General features: G+C 37.5%; 1 protein-coding gene across 3 annotated transcripts in view; it reads right to left on the reverse strand.

Moving 5' to 3' along the window:
• Nucleotides 1-20,642, reverse strand: part of ATR (ATR serine/threonine kinase) — a 115,257-nt gene that overhangs the window by 73,527 nt on the left and 21,088 nt on the right. For all 3 annotated transcript variants that reach the window (XR_007135455.1, XM_047783927.1, XM_047783940.1), the window contains exons 10-19: nt 19,989-20,251; nt 18,285-18,475; nt 18,097-18,197; nt 17,475-17,646; nt 14,187-14,357; nt 12,139-12,333; nt 9,434-9,619; nt 7,574-7,666; nt 5,061-5,191; nt 3,455-3,598 (exon numbers count right to left, since the gene is read on the reverse strand). Coding sequence is in view for 2 of the 3 variants with exons in the window: in XM_047783927.1 (XP_047639883.1) it covers nt 3,455-3,598; nt 5,061-5,191; nt 7,574-7,666; nt 9,434-9,619; nt 12,139-12,333; nt 14,187-14,357; nt 17,475-17,646; nt 18,097-18,197; nt 18,285-18,475; nt 19,989-20,251 (1,647 nt within the window). In the remaining variant the exon portion in view is untranslated. The remainder of the gene's footprint in view (nt 1-3,454; nt 3,599-5,060; nt 5,192-7,573; nt 7,667-9,433; nt 9,620-12,138; nt 12,334-14,186; nt 14,358-17,474; nt 17,647-18,096; nt 18,198-18,284; nt 18,476-19,988; nt 20,252-20,642) is intronic.

Consider the following 20,642-nt stretch of genomic DNA (forward strand, 5'->3'; position numbering starts at 1 on the left):
AAAGCAGAGGTTGAAATTCAGGTCAATTTAATTAACACTTAAGCGTGATAGTTGATTGTTGACATGCAAGGTATTCTTCCTAACTACATATAGGATGCTCAGCTAGTAGTGTTAAATAATCAAATCTAAGAAAATCACCCTGCTACATTGATGGCCCTGAATAATCTTACTTCCCAGTATATACACCAATGATAGCTACTTTCTCTTCAATTTGGGATAGGTATGTGACCTACTCTAAAAAACAGAACATGGCAGCAGAGATGTTGGGCACATTAAGAACCTAGGTGTTAAAAAGTCTATCAGCTTGTGGTTTTGAACTCATGAGAGTCCTGAGTCACCATGAAAGAAGTCTGGCCACTATCACGACAGGCTACCTGGAGAGAGAAAAGCTCTGAGACTAAATGAAAAGAAGGAGAATTCCAGCAAAGTCTATCCTCAGGCTGACTGCAGCGACCATTGGTAAAAATGCCAAGGAACTGACTAGCTGAGTCCAGCCCTGATTGAAAAATCATGAGTAAATAAAAATGCTTGTTGTTTTAAGACACTAGGTTTTGGAGTGGTTTGTCATGCAGCAATAGATAGTCAAACCCAACTCCAAAACACAAATTCTCACAAAAAATGTTAGAAGAAAATATTTAAGTGATTCCTATTGAGGCTACAGTTTCAATTTGCTTCAAATATAAAACTCCAATACTACTAGGTCGGAGTTCCCATTGTGGCACAGTGGAAACGAATCCAACGAGGAACCATGAGGTTGTGGGTTGGATCCCTGGCCTCGCCCAGCGGGTTAAGGATCCAGTGTTGCTGCTGACTGTGGTGTAGGTCGCAGTCTCAGCGTGGGTCTGGCATTGCTGTGGCTCTGGTGTAGGCTGGCAGCAACACTGCCAATTGAACCCCTAGCCTGGGAACCTCCATATGCCGCAGGCACGGCCCTAAAAAGACAAAAGACAAAAGACAAAAAAAAATACTTCTGAGTCCAAATAAAAGTGTTTCTAAATTCCAGTCTTCATTAACTCATGCAACAAATATGTATTAAGTAACTACTCAGTGCTATTAGTGCTAGACATTGGGGATGTAACAATAAGAAAGAGAACGCTCAGAGAAGGTAAGGTCTTCTAGCCAGCATAGTGAATAATTTTTTTTTTTTGTCTTTTCTATGGCCACACCTACAGCATATGGAGGTTCCCAGGCTAGGGGTCTAATTGGAGCTGTAGCTACCGGCCTACACGACAGCCACAGCAACACTGGATCCTTAACCCACTGAACAAGACCAGGGATCAAACCAGCAACCTCATGGTTCCTAGTCGGATTTGTCAATCACTAAGCCACAACGGGAACTCCTAAATTTTTTATTATTATGAAAATGCAGAGAAATGATTCCTCTATAATAGGCAGCAAAGATATACTATACATACGATAATCCAAAAGGGATCTGAAAGGTGACCTATATCAGTGATTATGTTGTTTTATTATGTACAAAATTTAAAAAAAAGTTTTTTGTTTTTTTTTGTCTTTTTTTGCCATTTCTTGGGCCGCTCCAACGTCATATGGAGGTTCCCAGGCTAGGGGTCTAATAGGAGCTGTACCCGCTGGCCTATACCACAGCCACAGCAACATGGGATCTGAGCTGCATTTGCAAACTACACCACAGCTCATGGCAACGCCGGATCGTTAACCCACTGAGCAAGGGCAGGGATTGAACCTGCGACCTCATGGTTCCTAGTCGGATTCGTTAACTACTGCACCACAACAGGAACTCCTAAAAAAAGTATTTTAATTGCGAAAAAAATCCTCCATAAAGTTTTCTTTGTACTTTCTCCCTGATTGGACAGTTACTGAAAATGATTAATGGGAATGGCAATAACATATGGATAAGTAAATAAATAGTAGTTAAATCCCAATTTTTCAGAAGCAAAGGAACTATGACATGCAATGGCATGCGCAAAAATGGAAAAAAAAAATTAAGTGTATAGAAAGGCATTCCAGTCTAAAAACAGCCTGAGTGAAAAATAAAAATGAGGAGCCTGGGAACTCCATATGTCAGGAGAGCAGCCCAAGAAATGGCAAAAAGACAAAATAAATAAATAAATAAATAAATAAATAAATAAATAAATAAAAAATAAAAACGAAAGTAATGAAAAGAAAACACAAGCACAGTGGAGGGAAAGCAGTGGAAAGAGAACTGTTACAGCTTAAAGAAACTTTAAAGATTTAGCAAAAAAAAAAAATGGAGTTCCCGTCATGGCACAGTGGTTAACGAATCCGACTAGCAACCATGAGGTTGAGGGTTCCCTGCACTTGCTCAGTGGGTTAAAGATCTGGCGTTGCCGTGAGCTGTGGTGTAGGTTGCAGACGCGGCTCGGATCCTGCGTTGCTGTGGCTCTGGCGTAGGCTGGTGGTTACAGCTCCGATTTGACCCCTAGCCTGGGAACCTCCATATGCTGCGGGAGCGGCCCAAGAAATAGCAAAAAGACAAAAAAAAAATAAAGATTTAGCAAACAAATGCATAGTCTTCAGCTGGATTCTTGTTTCTTAGAACCATCTGTAAAAGACACTTGGGAAGAATTAGGAAATTTGAACATGGACTGGATAGTAAAAATTTTTAGGGAATTGTCAACTTTATTGGTTGGGAAGTGGTATTATGGTTACACAGAAAAACATTTTTCTTTTTAAAGAATGCATGCTGAAGATTGTGGAAAGAAGTTGTCATAATGCTTGTAATTTTTAAAAAATATGTGACTAAAATAATAGCCAATTTGGCATATATTAACAATCATTAAATCTAAAACAAACAAACAAAAAAAGAAAGTGAAAGGAATGATGAATACTCTTGCACTAGCAGTTTGGATTGGCTACAGCCTAGTGTATATGATAAAAAATCCGGGGAAAGGATTTTAAGAAATAAGATGTAGCTAGATTTTGGAACACCTTGAATATCAAGATAACAATTAGGATAGACTGTTTCTGTATGCTAGAATGTTTCAGGCAAAGAGAAACATATGTTTTAATATGTGAACAATATGAAGACATGTAATAAAAGCTATAGGGAAAAGAGACTGGTTAAAAGGTTAATGCAATGAAATAATAAGGGTTTCATCTAAGGTAAGCTGAAGAAATAAGTGATTAGCCCTCCTAACCTTTCTCATACATTCATCTGTCTGCCTTTTAACTGTGAGAAGAAAGGCAAATTTGCCTCACCTCTTTCAAAATTGATAAAAAATAATTTTGAGTTATTGACCAAGTTTAAAATATATTTATAATAAAATCAATATTACAACTCAAAGGGCATCACTTTGATATGTATTGACTTAAGGCATGTCAATTACTTCTATTTACTGATAGACTCTAAATGAAAAAGAATGTGAACAGTTCTGCATTACCAAAAGTAATCTTAATACCTTGAGACATAAATGTATAGTAATAAACAGCTGCTATCTTTATTAATTTACAATACCTGTTTTCAATTATGAGGTAGTGAAATATAGCTGCAGTTTCTTTAGGCTGGATGTGTATGAGAGGTAATAAAGCTACTATTACATGACTGAGAAGGGAGCCTAGATAAGCATGATCTAGGCAGCGAACAAAGCAGTCCCAAGCTCTATGGAAAAAAAAAAATTAAAAGTCACATCATTTTTATTATTTTTAAAGTTCCATCAATTATTAGCTGAACAATGATACATACAAACAATAAAATTACAAAGCAACTGTAAAAATGGAATAAAGATTCAGTACTGTATTATTCAGAGTGATTTCCATAATACATTAAGTCAAAAAAAAGCAAGGTGAAAAACAATGCTTATAACATGCTACCTTTTAGGGCAGGATTAATATCTCTGAGTATAACCTGTTACACAAATTTGAATTTGGAACAATGTAAATGTTTTATATGATTTTCAAATTAAATAAAATTGAAAGAAAAAGTAACCTCTTAAAATTTCAAGCAAACTGAAATAACTGATGCTAACATACCAAGTTGATGGCACATGCACATAGGAAAGAATAATTTCACATGACTTTAAAACATATTATTCTGATTATACACCTCCAATAAAATATTGTCAAGAACAAAAAGAAACTTCAAGAAGCTTAAACTGAATTCAGTAGTCTTAGTGTTGGCAGTAATACTAAAATTAAATTAAACTAACCATCAGCCAAATCCTATAGGCCAAAATCTCAATGGCGTAAAAGAAATGAGAGGGAATTTAAGGGACGAATCCAGTTATAAGAATTACTTAGGGTACCAAACAACCAAACGTACGGCACGTGCAACTAATATGAATTCCAACTCAAATAAACCAACATCTTTGGGAAAAACACATTTGAGACAACTGGGGAAATACGGCTTTTAGATGACATTAAAGGAATTCCTATTAATTCTGCTAACTATAATAATTTACAATGGTTATATATTTTTTATTTATTTTTATTTCTATTTATTTATTTTTTTTGTCTTTTTAGGGCCACACCCTTGGCATATGGAGTTCCCAGGCTAGGGGTTGAATCAGAGCTGTAGCAGCTGGCCTACACCACAGACAGGAACACCAGATTTGAGCCGTGTCTGCAACCTACACCACAGCTCATGGCAAAGTCAGATCCTTTACCCACTGAGCAAGGCCAGGGATCGAACCCAAGTCCTCATGGATGTTATTCGGGTTTGTTAACTGCTGAGCCACAACGGGAACTCCTGGTTATATATTTTTTAAAATGTCCTTACTCCTTAAATACCTCTGAAATATTTAGAAGTACAATGAAATATAATGGGGTTTTCTTTAAAACATTCCAAGCAACAATAAATAAAGTAGAAGTACAAAGATTAAATAAGATTAACAATGTTGACAACTACTGAGTTGGAAAAATGGGTATGCAGGGGTTCATATTATTCTATTTCCCAGTATATTAGAAGATATCACAGCAAAATGTTTTTAAAGAAGTAAACACATTCCCTTTTCAATACAAAGAGCCTATCTTAATTATTTCTGGTTTGAATCCAATTTCTCTCAAAGAGATAAGAATTCAAGTGAGTGCTACTGAAAAATGCAAAAAATCACGTAGTCATTTACCTGCAACACAATTCAGGAAAATCATCTTTGAATCGAAGGCCAGTTCTCAGTGTGGTCATCATCTTCACCCTTACAGAACTGACATGTTTGGGTCCCATCAATTTCATCAAAGACATCAAACTGTTCAAGGCCTATAAAGTAAGCAGAGTTTTAAAAACAAGCTTGCAGGAGCAGATAAGTCCTGAGGAAAAGTGCTTTCCACCTTAATCTCAGAGTAGTATCTACTCTCTGGCAACACAAGGTTTAAAAAATGCTAGCCAGTTCATTTTGTCCAACTGCTTTTTTTTTTTTTCTTTTTTTTTCTTTTGTGTGCTATTTCTTGGGCCGCTCCCGCGGCACATGGAGGTTCCCAGGCTAGGGGTCTGATCGGAGCTGTATCTGCCGGCCTACGCCAGAGCCACAGCAACACGGGATCTGAGCCGCGTCTGCAACCTACACCACAACTCACGACAACGCCGGATCATTAACCCACTGAGCAAGGGCAGGGACCGAACCCTCAACCTCATGGTTCCTAGTCGGATTCGTTAACCACTGTGCCACGACGGGAACTCCATGTCCAACTGCTTATGTAAGAAAAATAAATTTGAGGGAGTTCCCATTTGAGGATCAGCGGAAATGAAATCTGACTAGCATCCATGAGGAGACAGGTTCAATCCCTGGCCTAGCTCAGTGCATTAAGGATTCACTGTTGCTGTGAGCTGTGGTGTACGTCACAGACGCAGCTTGGATCTGGTATTGCTATGGCTGTGGCATAAGGGGATGGCTATAGCTCCAATTCGACTCCCTAGTCTGGGAACCTCCATATGCTGCGGGTGCAGCCCTAAAGAAAACAAAAGACAAGAATAATAAATTTGAAAAAAATAAGCTAAGTTCTGTTTTGTTTTTCTTTTTTCCCTTTGAAGGTGATTTGATATTTTGTTCCCAGTGGTCCTCTTAAGCAGTAATTTTCAAATTTATTAGGAATATAATACCTATTATTTAAACTTCATATCCATCCCAAGCTGCTATGTAGCACAAGCATTTTTTGTCCTAATAGTATTAAATTCAACGTGCTTTAATTTGGTAAAACAAACAACTAATTTAATTATATACTCAGAAAATAAAACACAGATTTTATTCGTGTGGAACACAGAATCAGACTTGTATGAATAACTCTAGATTCTAATAAAGGGGTAAAGAAACTCTCTAGTAAACCTTAACTATGTGTGAAAACATGCAAGATCTTTAAGGTTTAAAACAAACTATGGAGTTCTCTTTGTGGCTCAGCAGTTAATGAACCCGACTAGGAACCATGAGGATACGGGTTCAATCCCTGGCCTCACTCAGTGGGTTGAGGATCCAGCATTGTGGTGAACTGTGGTGTAGGTCACAGACATGGCTTGGATCCTATGTTGCTGTGGCTGTGGTGTAGGCCAGCAGCTGTAGCTCGGATTCAACCCCTAGCTTGAGAACTTCCACATGCTTCAGGTGAGGCCCTAAAAAAAAAAACAAACAAAACAAACAAAATAAGCAAAAAAACTCTAGTTTTTTACATTGAGGTTATTCTCTCACTTGGGACAGCAATAAGAAAGATTTTATGTAGACAGAAATTGTCTGGGAGATTAAATTTACTAGTTGACAGCAAAAGAACACATAACGGTTGCTAAAATTTTTAGAGATTACTACTATATCATCTTTCTTGGCTCCTGAAGGTCATTAAGAGAAGGTGTAGGCCAGCAGGTGTAGGCCAGAAGTTGTTGGCCAGACTGAAATAAAAGCTTCTATTCATGGGCTTTTATTATAATTTTATTGACTGCAAAGTGAAAAACAATAAAAAAACAATAAATTTAATCAGTATCTAAAATTTTATCCCAATCTATGGACAAAAATCTCCAGCGGTAAATTAACTGTGCCAGCGATCATAATGAAATTTCATTGTGCCAAATTTATTTAAACATATACTGACAAATACTTTACTTTCAAATAACCTAACCATTTTTGGTATTCAAAAACACCATGGGCCATGACTCACATCAGACCAATGTGAACCAGTGAATTCAATAATGGCTGCATCATTTGTTTGAGCAATCACGGATTGCTGGTCTCCTATTTCCCATCGAGCTAGATGTTGTGATGATGTCAGAGTGAAGCTGTTGGGGTCATCACCTGGCACTTTAGTTAGGGCCAATCCAAGGGAATTTGAGCCAAGCGATTAATTCCGAGAACATCTGGTCCAAAATCAAGTTATATTCAAAGCTATATTATCCTTACACTTTTAGTTATGGAGCCAACAAATTCTTTTAAGCCAGTTTGAGTAAGCTTTCCGTCTCTTATTAACAAAAGAACCAGAAATAATATAATTCCTCTTGTTAGACTCCCCAAAAGTTTATGTGAGTTGTTCAGGAATACAGAATAGGATATGTTTGATTATTTTTTATCTTTGAATGTTTGCAGCCAGAAGCAAAAGTCATGTCTCCTGCATAGTCTATATGAATTCTGTTCTGGGACTTTCTAACTCAGCTATCTCTGCCTACCATTTTCTTCTCTTCGATGCCAACACTGGAGCTCAGTAACTGCATGTTAAAAAAGGCCAAAATGCCCAACAACTTCGGTTGCAAATAATCAGCCTAAGGGGGAAAAAAAAAACACACAAAAAAAGATATTATAAATATATATATATTTTTATACAGATCAAATTTTATTATACATATAGTTATATATATTTTATACAGCTCATATTTCATAAATCAACTATTTAATATCATTTCTATCTTATCTAACTACAATAGGAATACTGGAAATAAACACTTGATGAATTTAGTTTCTCCCAAAGCATATATTTTCATGTGTGATATTTTAAAAATTAGTGAAACTGATTTACAATCACCATGATAAAGAATGATTAGACAGTACTGAACAGTGAGAAAATCATAAGCTTTTGAATTAAAAAGTTGAGCTATAATGGAACCTTCAGGATCTGACTCATGTCAGGATCCAGAGTAGAGAAGATATTTATCTTAAGGAGAAGAACAGAAAAAGACAACTGAATGTCCTTATCTAGAGCATTTAGAGCTAAGATGGGAAAAAGAAGCACTTGATTAAGGAATAGGTACCCCGCCAGAACGACTGACATATAGGGGTCAACATCCACTGAGCTAATAGTAATAAAGGGGTACAAGCCATGGTACCCTTTTATAGGTTAGGTATCACTGACCATGGCACTTTGGGGCTCCTGAAAAGTGGATAGGGTTAATTCTTTCTTGAAAGAGGGTCCTAGAGGAGATGGTAAGTTCTTTAGGTCAGCCAAACCTAGCTTTGTGTCCCAATTTTGACACTTTCCAGTACCTGACGCTGGGTAAGTTACTTAGCTCCTCTGAGTCTAAGATGGGAACAATGAGGAGTTCCCATTGTAGCTCAGTGGGTTAAGAATCTGACTAGTATCCATAAGGATGAGGGTTCAATCTCTGGCCTCAATCAGTGGGTTAAGGACCCAGTATTGCTGTAAGCTGTGTTGCAGGTCACGATGAGGTTCAGATCCAGTGTTGCTGAGGCTGTGGCATAGGCCAGCAGCTGCAGCTCTGAATTCCCTAGCCTGGGAACTTCCATGTGCCATGGTTGTGGCCATAAAAAAAAAAAAAAAGAAGAAGAAGAAGAAGAAGAATGAGTATACAGTGAAGCAAAAGAAAATCAAGAATATGTGGTATCACAGATGCCACATAAGAAAGGATGGTCAGTTGTAGTGAATGCTACTAAAACGATGACTAAGATAGGAAGAGATATGACCATTGGATTTGCTAGCAGAAGACTTTTTGACCTTGACAAGATGAATTTCAGTAGAATATTGAAAACAGAGTCAGATCAGAATGAGCTAAGGAATGAATGGGAAATGAAAAAGCAGAGACAGAAACCTTTCAATATATTTTGCTGATAGTCCTTCGACTCTCTTAAAAGAATGAGGGCAATCAAAAGAAAAAAGTAGTAAGCCTGAGGATTTTTATGTTTATTCAGTTAAAGAAATAAAATAGTAAGATGATTTCATAAAAAGGAATAACGTATTTTCTAACTTATATCCAACAATGGATTTAAATATAGATAGAACCGACAAAGTTAGTATGTTGTGGCAAGAAGGGGTAGTGGGGGGGAGCTACAAACATATTCCAATCTATAGTAAAAAAAATAAACTCTGAAGTAATTTGAAATTAAAAAATTTTCAGCTTTAATATGAATACTGTGACCATACAATTTAAGTCATCAGCATTTGCAAAATAAAAACCCCAATTTAAATAAATCTCTAGCATTTGGAAAATACATAAAACACCTGTTTCTCCAATTTCACAATTAAGCTATGAAAAGGAGAAAAACAAAACAAAAATCCCATACAATATATTCCTTACCATTAGTTCTGGTGATGTGATGTCTCTTGGGCCCTGATATGGATCATCACTAGATGCAAATGAGGCAAGTATTGACAAACCATTGAAAACCTGTTGATAGTGTTCTCCAATACGCAGCAATAATTCATTATGCAGTCCTTGGAAATCTTGTCTCAACAGGCTCCCCAGTTCAATTTCCGTTTCATTCTAACCCAAAAACACATTAAAAAAATGATTTTTTCTTCATACTAACATCTTAGCAATAAGTAAATTGGTTTTAATACACTATTAATCAATCAGGAGCTCTAGATCAGGTGATAAGAATTACTAATGATATAAAAAAGGCATTGGAGGAGTTCCCGTCGTGGCGCAGTGGTTAACGAATCCGACTAGGAACCATGAGGTTGAGGGTTCGGTCCCTGCACTTGCTCAGTGGGTTAACGATCCGGCGTTGCCGTGAGCTGTGGTGTAGGTTGCAGACGCGGCTCGGATCCCGCGTTGCTGTGGCTCTGGCGTAGGCTAGTGGCTACAGCTCCGATTCAACCCCTAGCCTGGGAACCTCCATATGCCGCGGGAGCGGCCCAAGAAATAGCAAAAAGACAAAAAAAAAAAAAGGCATTGGAAAAGGATTCTAATCTTGTTTTCTACTGGTAGGTCTGCTATTGGGTAGAGGTAACAAAGAGAAGTGATCAGACTTCATTTTGAAATGAAATTTTAAAAAGGGAATCTAGTTTATATTCTATAAAGTTTGAAAATGTCATCCACTCATTATTCAAGGAAATGTCACCCCTGGGAGGAAACTGTAGTACAGTGGCTTAGAGCACAGTCTTTCTAGTCAGACGGTTGGTACATAAATTCCAGCTTTGTTACTTATTACTTGTGCTATGACTTGGACAAGTAACCTAATCTGACCTCTCTCTGGCTTAGTTTTTTCATCAACACAATGGAAAAATAATAGTACCCTTATCTCACTGGGTAATGGTGAGGAGTTATCCAAGTGAAATGATTCATAAAAATTGTTTAGCTTGGGAGATCCTGCCATGGCTCAGTGGTTAACGAACCTGACTAGCATCCATAAGGACCTGTGTTTGATCCCCTGCCTTGCTCAGTGGGTTAAGGATCCCACGTTGCTATGAGCTATGGTGTAGGTTGAAGACGTGGCTCAGATCCCATGTTGCTGTGGTGCAGGCCAGTGGCTATAGCTCCAATTTGACTCCTAGCCTGGGAACCTCCATATGCTGTGGGTGTGGCCCTAAAAAGACAAAAATAAAAAATAAAAATTGTTTAGCAAAGTTTGTGACATGTAGTAAGCAGTGGGATGTTGTCATTTCACCTCTACAATACAAATTCTGTTTCTCAAAGTGAATAAATAACTCTCAATTGTCAAGTGATCCACTGTTAGCACATCATAAAATATATGAAATAAATGAATATCAGAGAAAACAACAGAGTTACAAACGCATATCTGACAGGTCCTCCTGTTTCCATGCAATCTATTATTCCTCTGATATTGTTACTGCCATGATGTCAAAAAAAGAAGCACAATCTATAATTTTTTTTTTAAAGAATGCTTTAATTTATTATTTATTTATTTATTTATTGTCTTTTTGCTATTTCTTGGGCCGCTTCTGCAGCATATGGAGGTTCCCAGGCTAGGGGTCCAATCGGAATTGCAGCCACCAGCCTACGCCAGAGCCACAGCAACGCGAGATCCGAGCTGCGTCTGCAACCTACACCACAGCTCACGGCAACGCCAGATCATTAACCCACTTAGCAAGGGCAGGGACCAAACCCTCAACCTCATGGTTCCTAGTTGGATTCGTTAACCACTGTGCCATGACGGGAACTCCACAATCTATAATTTTAAACTTGAAAACTAGCAAAAAAATTGGATCCAATTGTAATCAGAGCACTAAACCACTAAACTCAATGATGACATTATACAACAGTTGAAGGAGGTTCCCAGGCTAGGGGTCCAATCAGAGCTGTAACCACTGGCCTACACCACAGCCATAGCAATGCAGGATCCAAGCCTTGTCTGCGAACTACACGACACCCCAACTCATGGCAACAATGGATCCTTAACCCACTGGGTGAGGCAAGGGATCGAACTCACGTCCTCATTGATGCTACTTGGGTTTGCTAACTGCCGAGCCATGACAGGAACCCAAATTAATAAATTTTAAAATAAAATTAGCTGATGGAGTTCCCGTTGTGGCTCAGTGGGTTAAGAACCCAACATAGTGGCGGGAGGATATAGGTTCGATCCCTAGCCTCACTCAGTGGATTAAGAAGCTAGCATTGCCTCAAGCTGCAGTGTAAGTCACAGATGCGGCTTGGATCCGGCATTGCTGTGGCTGTAGCATAGGCTGGCAGCTGCAGCTCCAACTCAACCCCTAGCCTAGGAAGTTCCCAATGCCACAGTTGTGGTCCTAAAAAGAAAAAAAAATAATAAAATAAAATTAGCTAAGAATCTGATCCACAAATGGATGACTGTTATATACCATTATAGTAAAATAATGAAAGAAAATAGCAAAAGAATAATTCTATTTAATACTCTCCTCTTGGCCCAGGACAAAGCTTATTTACATAATACCATTTGAACTTATATTACCCTATGATAGACTATAAGTTTACCTACTCTACTTCCTATAAGAATGTCACAACAGCTTCCTTATAATGCTGATTTAAACAAAAGAGTAAAGTATATACAAATGTTTAATTACCTTTAGATAATGAAGGGCACGTTCTAATTCATCCTTAGAACAGGAACAAACCAAATGGGAAAAAATATACTTGAAGTTATTTATTAAAATCTCTCTACGATTGACATTTAATTGTTTTCCTAAAGTTCGAATGAGAGCAGAAGCTGCAGGGCTCGCTTTGGCAGCAAGGTCAGGTAGCAGAACTTGTAATGTCCTCTAAAAAAGAAACACTAAAATTACCAAAACTGAGATGATAGAATATTCACACAAGCTATGTGCAAAAATATTTTAAAACACTTTGCAAATTTGGAGTCCATATACAACATGTTTGAATTCAGACTGACCATTTAATCATTCAACAGATATTCACTGAGTATCTACTGTGATTCTGGCACTGCAGATAAACAGTGAAAAACTAGGCAAGATGGCACAGTTTACACTGCAGAGTGGGAGAAACAGACAATAAATAAGCTAATGTAGTAGCTCATTTACAAGATGCTACAAGTAGTAAATAAAATTCTTCATAAGTGTGTGTTAATATATACTCATGCTATGAAGGCAGAAGTTCCAAGCCTGATTTTTTGAGCTAACTAGTATTTAGACAATAAGCAAGAGTAGCCAAAAATACACTATTTTAAGTTTTTTAAATTAAAAATTGATGCTACAATGTTAAAGGGAACCTTTTTAACACCGCCACCCCAAAATGGCAACAAAACCTATTTTGATTTTAGTCTATTTCCTCTAAGATATTATTCATAAAACAACATATAAAATTCCAAACACAGAATCACTGACCTTTTATTTATTCATGTATCTAACAAACGACCACTACATGCCAGTCACTATCCTAGCCACTGAAGCTATGAGAGCTAACGTGACTCAAGCCCTTCTCTCTGAGACACTTAAACCTTATTTGTATTATGGCTTTCAACTTAGTATTAATCCTGTAAGATGGAGTTCCCGTCATGGCACAGCAGAAATGAATCCAACTAGGAACCATGAGGTTGTGGGTTCGATCCCTGGCCTCACTCAGTAGGTTAAGGATCCGGTGTTGTCGTGAGCTGTGGTGTATGTCGAACACACAGCTTGGATCCTGTGGTGCTGTGGCTGTGCCGTAGGCTGGCGGCTGTAGCTGCAATTAGACCCCTAGCCTGGGACCCTCCATGTGCCGGCGGTGCAGCCCTAAAAAGACAAAAAAAAAAAAAAACAAATCCTGTAAGACTCTTATGACATTATAAGGTAGTTTCCACAAAGTATTTATAATTATTATGTTAAGGTACATAATATTCTATGACCTAAATATTAGACTTTTTGTTTAATCCCATGGTTTTGTTTATTTGCTACTTGGTAAGTGTTGCAATAAACAACTGTGCTTTGGGGTTCCCAGAGTGGAATTACTGAATGAAAAGGTAAAAATATCTTTGTGGTCCTTAGTGTAAAGTATCATATTTCCTTCTAGGATTTATCCAATTTACAAGCAATTTAAGTCTGTTAGAATACAAGAATACTATAGGGGAAAATTCTGCATCAATCACCACTATAACATTAACTAAGAGTAATAAACTTTGCCTTTGGGAAAACATCAGAAGATAATCTACACCATCTAGCTTTTAAACTTGAACCCCACAAATGACTTTTCAAAAGCTTCCCAAACCACTCCATAGCATACGCTCTGTCATCTGAATTCGCAGAAGATTGTCTATACCACTAGTTTGTACTATATTACTCCAACTCCATAGATATGATCATATTAGACTTTGCATTACCAACAGAATCAATCAGAGCATTAAAGACATAAAGCCTCAGTATACTGAATTAACTAGCATTAATCAATTAGTATCAACCTTGCAGGATAGCTAACCATATAGAGCAATGATTCAAATCAACATGTATTTAACTTGTGTAACATAAATAACATTACCAAATCAAAGTCAAAAGAAAACCTGCAAGTTTGAAAATCTATGGTCCTAATTTACTTGCCAAATTTTCTTTAAAAAAATCTAGAATGGAATAAACACAAAATATTGGATTGAAAACCTCAATCAAGTCAACCACACTCTGCAACTTACAGTAAGGAAACGATTAAGGTCAGGAAAGTCAAAGACGTTGGCAATTTCAGACAAGGTATTTAGAGCCATTTCTCTCTGGTGAGCTACATCTTGTTTTCGCATCTCAGCATTCTGGCATGGAGTACTAGGAAGTGCTGTCATCTGACTGGAGTGGAGGGATTCTACCAAAAACTAGAGCAAAGTGATTTATTAGTTTTCACACAGGAAGAACATTTACATAACACATTTTAAGCTGACATAAAGTATGAGTATCAGACAATGTTCCAAACACATTATCTATATTAGTTCATTTCATTTTTATAACAACCTTAATTAGGTAGATTATGTATAAATTCCCTTTTATAGAAGACGTAACCAGGCTGAGTTAAGAAACTCGAATATCTTGCTAACAATTATACCATTAATACAGAGCAAAGCCTGTACTTTAACATATCCTAACTTTTCATACATGAATTAAATCAATGTTTTTTAAAACAAAGTACCTTAGCTATATGTCAAGGCATAAAAAAGTTTATTATTGCTAAAAGGAAGATTACTAAAGAAAGGCTTCATTAAACAACATGCTACTAAAAAACCAATGGTAACCGAGGAAATCAAAGAGGAAACTAAAAAATACCTTGAGACAAATGACAATGAAAACACAACCAAACAAAATCTATGGGATGCCATAAAAACACTTCTTAGAAGAAGGTTCACATGATACAGGCCTTCCTCAAAAAACAAGAAAATTCTCAAATCAACAACCTAATCTACTATCTAAAAAAATTAGAAAAAAGCAAACAAACCCTAATCAGCAGAAGGAAAGAAATTATAAAGATCAGAAAGAAAATCAATAAAACAGTGTTTAAAAAAAAATAGAAAAAAACCAAGAGCTGGTTCTCTGAAAGGGTAAACAAAATTGAAAAACCTCTGGCCAGACTCACCAAGAAGAGAGAGGGAACCCAAATAAACAAAATAAGAAAGGAAAAAGGAGAAATTTCAACAGACACTGCAGAAATAAATAAAATAAAATAAAAAACCATCAGAGAATACTGCAAACAATTACATGCCAACAATTTTGACAACCTAGAAGAAATGGACAACCTTCTAGAAAAAGACAGCCCATCATAAATGAATCAAGAAGAAACAGGTAACTTGAATAGACGAATCACTAGAAACGAAATTGAATATGTACTAATAATTAAAAAAACTCTCCACAAACAAATGTCCATGATCAGATGGTTTCACAGGCAAATTCCACCAAACACATAAAGAAGAGTTTATACCGATCCTTCTTAAACTCTTCCAAAAGACTGAAGAAGGAACACTCTGAAAGACATTCTATGAAGCCACAAACAATCTAATACCAAACCAAAGATACTACCAAAAAAAAAAAAAAATCACAGGCCAATATCTTTGATGAATATAGATGCAAAAATTCTCAAAACTTTAGCAAAATGAATCCAACAACATATGAAAAAGATCATACACCTTGACCAAGTAGGATTCATCCCAAGTTCACAAGGATGGTTCAAAATACGCAAATCAATCCATGTAATATACTCTTTTAACAACAACAACAACAAAGTCAAAAACCACATGATCATCTCATCAGATGCAGAAAAAGCATATGACAAAATCCAACATCCATTGATGATAAATACTCTTACCAAAGTGGGTGTAGAAGGAACATATCTCAACATAATAAAAGCCATCTATGACAAACCCACAGTCAATATAATACTCAACAGAGAAAAGTTGAAAGCCTTCCTGCTAAAATCTGGAACAATATAAGGATGCCCACTCTCACCACTTTTGTTCAACATAGTATTAGAAGTCCTAGCCACACCTATTGGACAAAAAAGAAAGAAAAGGTACACAAATTGGAAGAGAAGTAAAACTGTCACTATATGGGAGACGACATGATACTATATAAGGAAAACTCCAAGGACTCCACACAAAAACTTCTCAATCTGGAGAGTTCCCACTCTGATGCAGTAGGTTAATGATCCAGCTTGTCTCTGTGGCAGCACCAGTTCAATCCCTAGCCCTATGCAGTGGGTTAAGGGTTCTGTAATGCTGTAGCTGTAGCACAGGTTGCAGATGTGGCTGAGATTTAATCCCTAGCCCAGGAACTTACAGATGCCACAGGTGAGACCCAAAAAGAAAAAAAACTACTTGCTCTGATACACAAATTCAGCAAAGTAGGAGGAATAACTCATACAACTCAACAACAAAAAACTGAATTGAAAAATGGGCAGGAGACCTACATAGATATTTCTCCAAAGAAAACATATGGATGGAAACTAGGCACATGAAAAAATGCTCAACATCACTAATTATTAGAGAAATGTAAATCAAAACTACAATGAGGTACCACCTGTCAGAATGGCCTTTATTACTAAGTCTACAAATATCAAATGCTGGAGAAGGCGTGGAGAAAAGGGAACCCCCTACACTGTTGGTGGGAATGTAAATTAGTACAACCACTATGGAAAACAGTATGGAGGTTCTTCAGAAAACTAAATACAGAACTACCATACAACTTGGCAATCCTACTTCTGGGCATTTATCTGGACAAAACTATAATTCAAAAAGATACCTGCACCTCTATGTTCACTGCAGCACTATTCACAATAGCCAAGACAAGGAAACAACCTAAATGTCCATCAACAGATGAATGGATTAAGAAGATGTGGTATATACATACAAGGGAACATCACTCAGCCATAAAAAAGAACTAATGAGAGCCATAAAAAAGAAATAATGCCATTTGCAGCAACATGGAAGCAACTTGAGATTCTCATACTAAGTAAAGTGAGTAAGAAGAGAAGGAGAAATACTATATGGTATCACTTACATGTGGAATCTAAAATATGGCACAAATGAACTATCTACAAACAGAAACAGACTCACAGACATGGAAAACAGACCTGCAGCTGCCAGAGGGGAAAGGGAAAGGAATGCAACAGACAGAGTTTGGGGAGTAGATGCAAAGTATTACTTTTAGAATGGATAAACAATGAGGTCCTAATGTACAGCACAGGGTACCATATCCAATCTCTGGGATAGATCATAATGGAAGATAAATTTAAGAAAAAGAATGTATATGTATATATGACTAAATCACTTTGTTGTACAGCATCAACTAGTACAAGATTGTAAATCAACTATACGTTAATAAAAAAATTTTGAAAAAAAGAAAGGGTTCTCTTAATAGATTAAGAAAAGTAAAACATATACATGTTGTTTTTTTAACTCTTGCAAAGTAATGCTTGTTCTGTGGTCAAAGCCCATGTTGACTCTCACCTGACAGATGGGTTTCTTATACTGGCTGAAAAAGTTTTGCAGTTTAACACTTTTAGCTGCAACCAGAGCTCTAATTTCTGTGTACGCTGCTCCAGAGACAGACGCTGACTTGGATAATAAACAATGCAATAAGTGCAAGAGTGCAAAAGGTACCAAATCTCCTTTTGCTGCCCTAAAATTATTAAAAAAAAAAAAAGTTACCATCAATGTCCAGAAATCCACAGATAAATGCATGCTGATATCACACTACTTTCCTTTCTTTTCTTTTTTTTTTGTCTTTTGTCTTTTTAGGGCCGCACTCATGGCTATGGAGGTTTCCAGGCTAGGGGTCGAAATGGAGCTACAGCCGCCAGCCTACACCACAGCCACAGCAACATGGGATCCAAGCCGTGTCTGCGACCTACACCAGAGCTCACGGTGACAATGGTCAGATCCCCAACCCACTGATAAAATCCAGGGATTGAACCCGTGTTCTCATGGCTCGTTAACCACTGAGCCATGATGTGAACTCCCTCACTTCTTTCTGTAACATCACATCTCTCATATTACCATTTCTAACACCAGGCAAACAAAAAAGCAGAATAGCTAAAATAAATAAGTATACAAAACCTGCCAAACATACCTTCCAATATCCCCTGTTGTAAGAATCAAGGTATCCTTCAACTCGCTATTTCTTGAGATCTGAGCATGTGTATATGCTTCCTTCATTCTTAAGACAAAAAGCTAGAAAAATAAAATTAAGTAGTTAAATTTTTAGAGCCAGGTTTATGAAAATACATGAAAATAAAATTTAGAATAAAAATTATCAACCTCTTTTATAAATCCATCTTCAGCATCCAAGGATTCCAATATATGCTTGATATTTCCACTAAAAGCCACTCTAACATCCTTGTTTGGATCTTCCATTAAATTTAATAAAGCGCCAAGAACCGTTTTCACATCTGTTTCCTCTTCTCTAAAATCAAGGTGCTTACAAAGATGACATAGATTATCTATGAAAGCTAAAGGGCAAGAGCATATAATACCTAATTTACATTTTAAATATAAAATATTGTCAATAAATAATTACAAGTTGCCTTATAGAGCCGATATTTAGTGCTTAAATTAGGGAAACAAACAGAATCATGGAGGATTAAAATGAATATACATTTAAATTTACTTTATATTTAAAGTTATATATAATTTAAAGCTAAAATAAATTCTAGAGTCTTTTTTTATTGTCTTTTTAGGGTTGTACCCGTGGCATATGGAGGTTCCCAGGCTAGGGGGTCCAATCAGAGCTACAAATGCCAGCCTACACCACAGCCACAGAAACGCCAGATCCGAGCCACATCTGCGACCTACACCACAGCTCAGGCAATGCCGGATCCTTAACTCACTGAGCGAGGCCAGGGATTGAACCTGAAACCTCATGGTTCCTAGTTGGATTCGCTTCTGCTGTGCCATGACGGGAACTCCTCTAGAGTCTTTTAAAGTTATAAAATGATGTATCACTTTGATTTTGTAAATAATTGTAAAACTGGGATGGACGTAAAAGCACATTTCACTAATTTAATGAACTGTGAACCAAGGACAATCTCAGCCTCCCTTTTAATCTTACATTACACTGCTAGAATTAGGAAATCCTAGAAACCATCTATCATATACTGTTTTGAAAACTTGAGAACAACTCATTACTCAAACAAGTGAATTTTTCAAGTATTCATATAAATCTTCTGCTCCCAACAAATCCATACACCATTACCACTGGAAAGTGGCCAAGAGACAATCTATACTCCTCAGTTGGGCAAAGTGTCTACACTATTTGAACTTCTGAAAGTCCAAAGTAGTGGCAGTGGACACTTTATTAAGGTCCCTGGGGAGTTCCCACTGCGGGTTAAGGACTCATCATTGTCTCTGTAATGGCTTGGGTCACAGCTGAGGTGCGGGTTTGATCCCTGGTCCAGGAACTTCCATACGCTGTGAGTACGACCAAAAAAAAGGTCCCTGGGATCACAAAAAAGGATACAGAATACTGAACCTCACAAGACTGCACCATTATGTTACCAAATCACAAGAGCATTTGAAAAACCTACAAATTATAGTCTAATACCAGACATCCCATTTATGAACAATCTTTTCATTAGCAATGCATCTACCAAGCAAGTCAATTTTTCAAGGCTTCAAGCTAATTCTATCACTGCATTTAAAAAGAGCTTAAATAGGGAGTTCCCGTTGTGGCTTAGTGGTTAACAAATCCGACTAGGAACCATGAGGTTGCAGGTTCGATCCCTGGCCTCACTCAGTGGGGTAAGGATCCGGCATTGCCATGTGCTGTGGTGTAGGTCACAGACACGGCTCGGATCCCTCGTTGCTGTGGCTCTAGTGTAGGCTGGCAGTTGTAGCTCCGATTTGACCCCTAGCCTGGGAACCTCCATATGCCACAGGTGCAGTGCTAGAAAAGACAAAAAAAAAAACAACAAAACAGCTTATATAGGTTTTAAATTATTAAATAAATCATAACAGACCACTCACCAAGTTTGACTGGACTAGATGTTTTTTTTTTCAGTAGGAAAAGGAATGGCTTGCAAACAGAAGCTTTCAGTCGAGAAGATGAACATTCTTGTTGGGAAGTGACTTTTAGGCTCTTACAGAAAAGGTCAGTATGTCCATGTTCAGAGAAAGGTTCTGTTAAAGAACTTGTCAAATAAAACATGCCATGAAGTGTACAGACAAGCTGACCAAGCACAGAAGCAAATTCTTTCTTGACAATGTCAGAATCATCTTTCACTTTATCTCTGAGGGGAAAAAAAGAAGCACTAAACCTTCTTACTTAATTTTGTGGTCTAAATAGTTTTGCCTAATTTGGGGCAAAAGTGCTGGTAAAACAAAGGGTAGAAGGAAAAAACTCTTAATTCTAAAAATAAAAACGGAGTTCCGGTCGTGGCGCAGTGGTTAACGAATCCGACTAGGAACCATGAGGTTGCGGGTTCAGTCCCTGCCCTTGCTCAGTGGGTTAACGATCCGGCGTTGCCGTGAGCTGTGGTGTAGGTTGCAGACGCGGCTCAGATCCTGCGTTGCTGTGGCTCTGGCGCAGGCTGGTGGCTACAGCTCCGATTCGACCCCTAGCCTGGGAACCTCCATATGCCGAGGGAGCGGCCCAAGAAATAGCAAAAAGACAAAAAAAAT

Source organism: Phacochoerus africanus, chromosome 1, assembly GCF_016906955.1.
Source record: "Phacochoerus africanus isolate WHEZ1 chromosome 1, ROS_Pafr_v1, whole genome shotgun sequence".
NCBI lineage: Eukaryota > Metazoa > Chordata > Mammalia > Artiodactyla > Suidae > Phacochoerus > Phacochoerus africanus.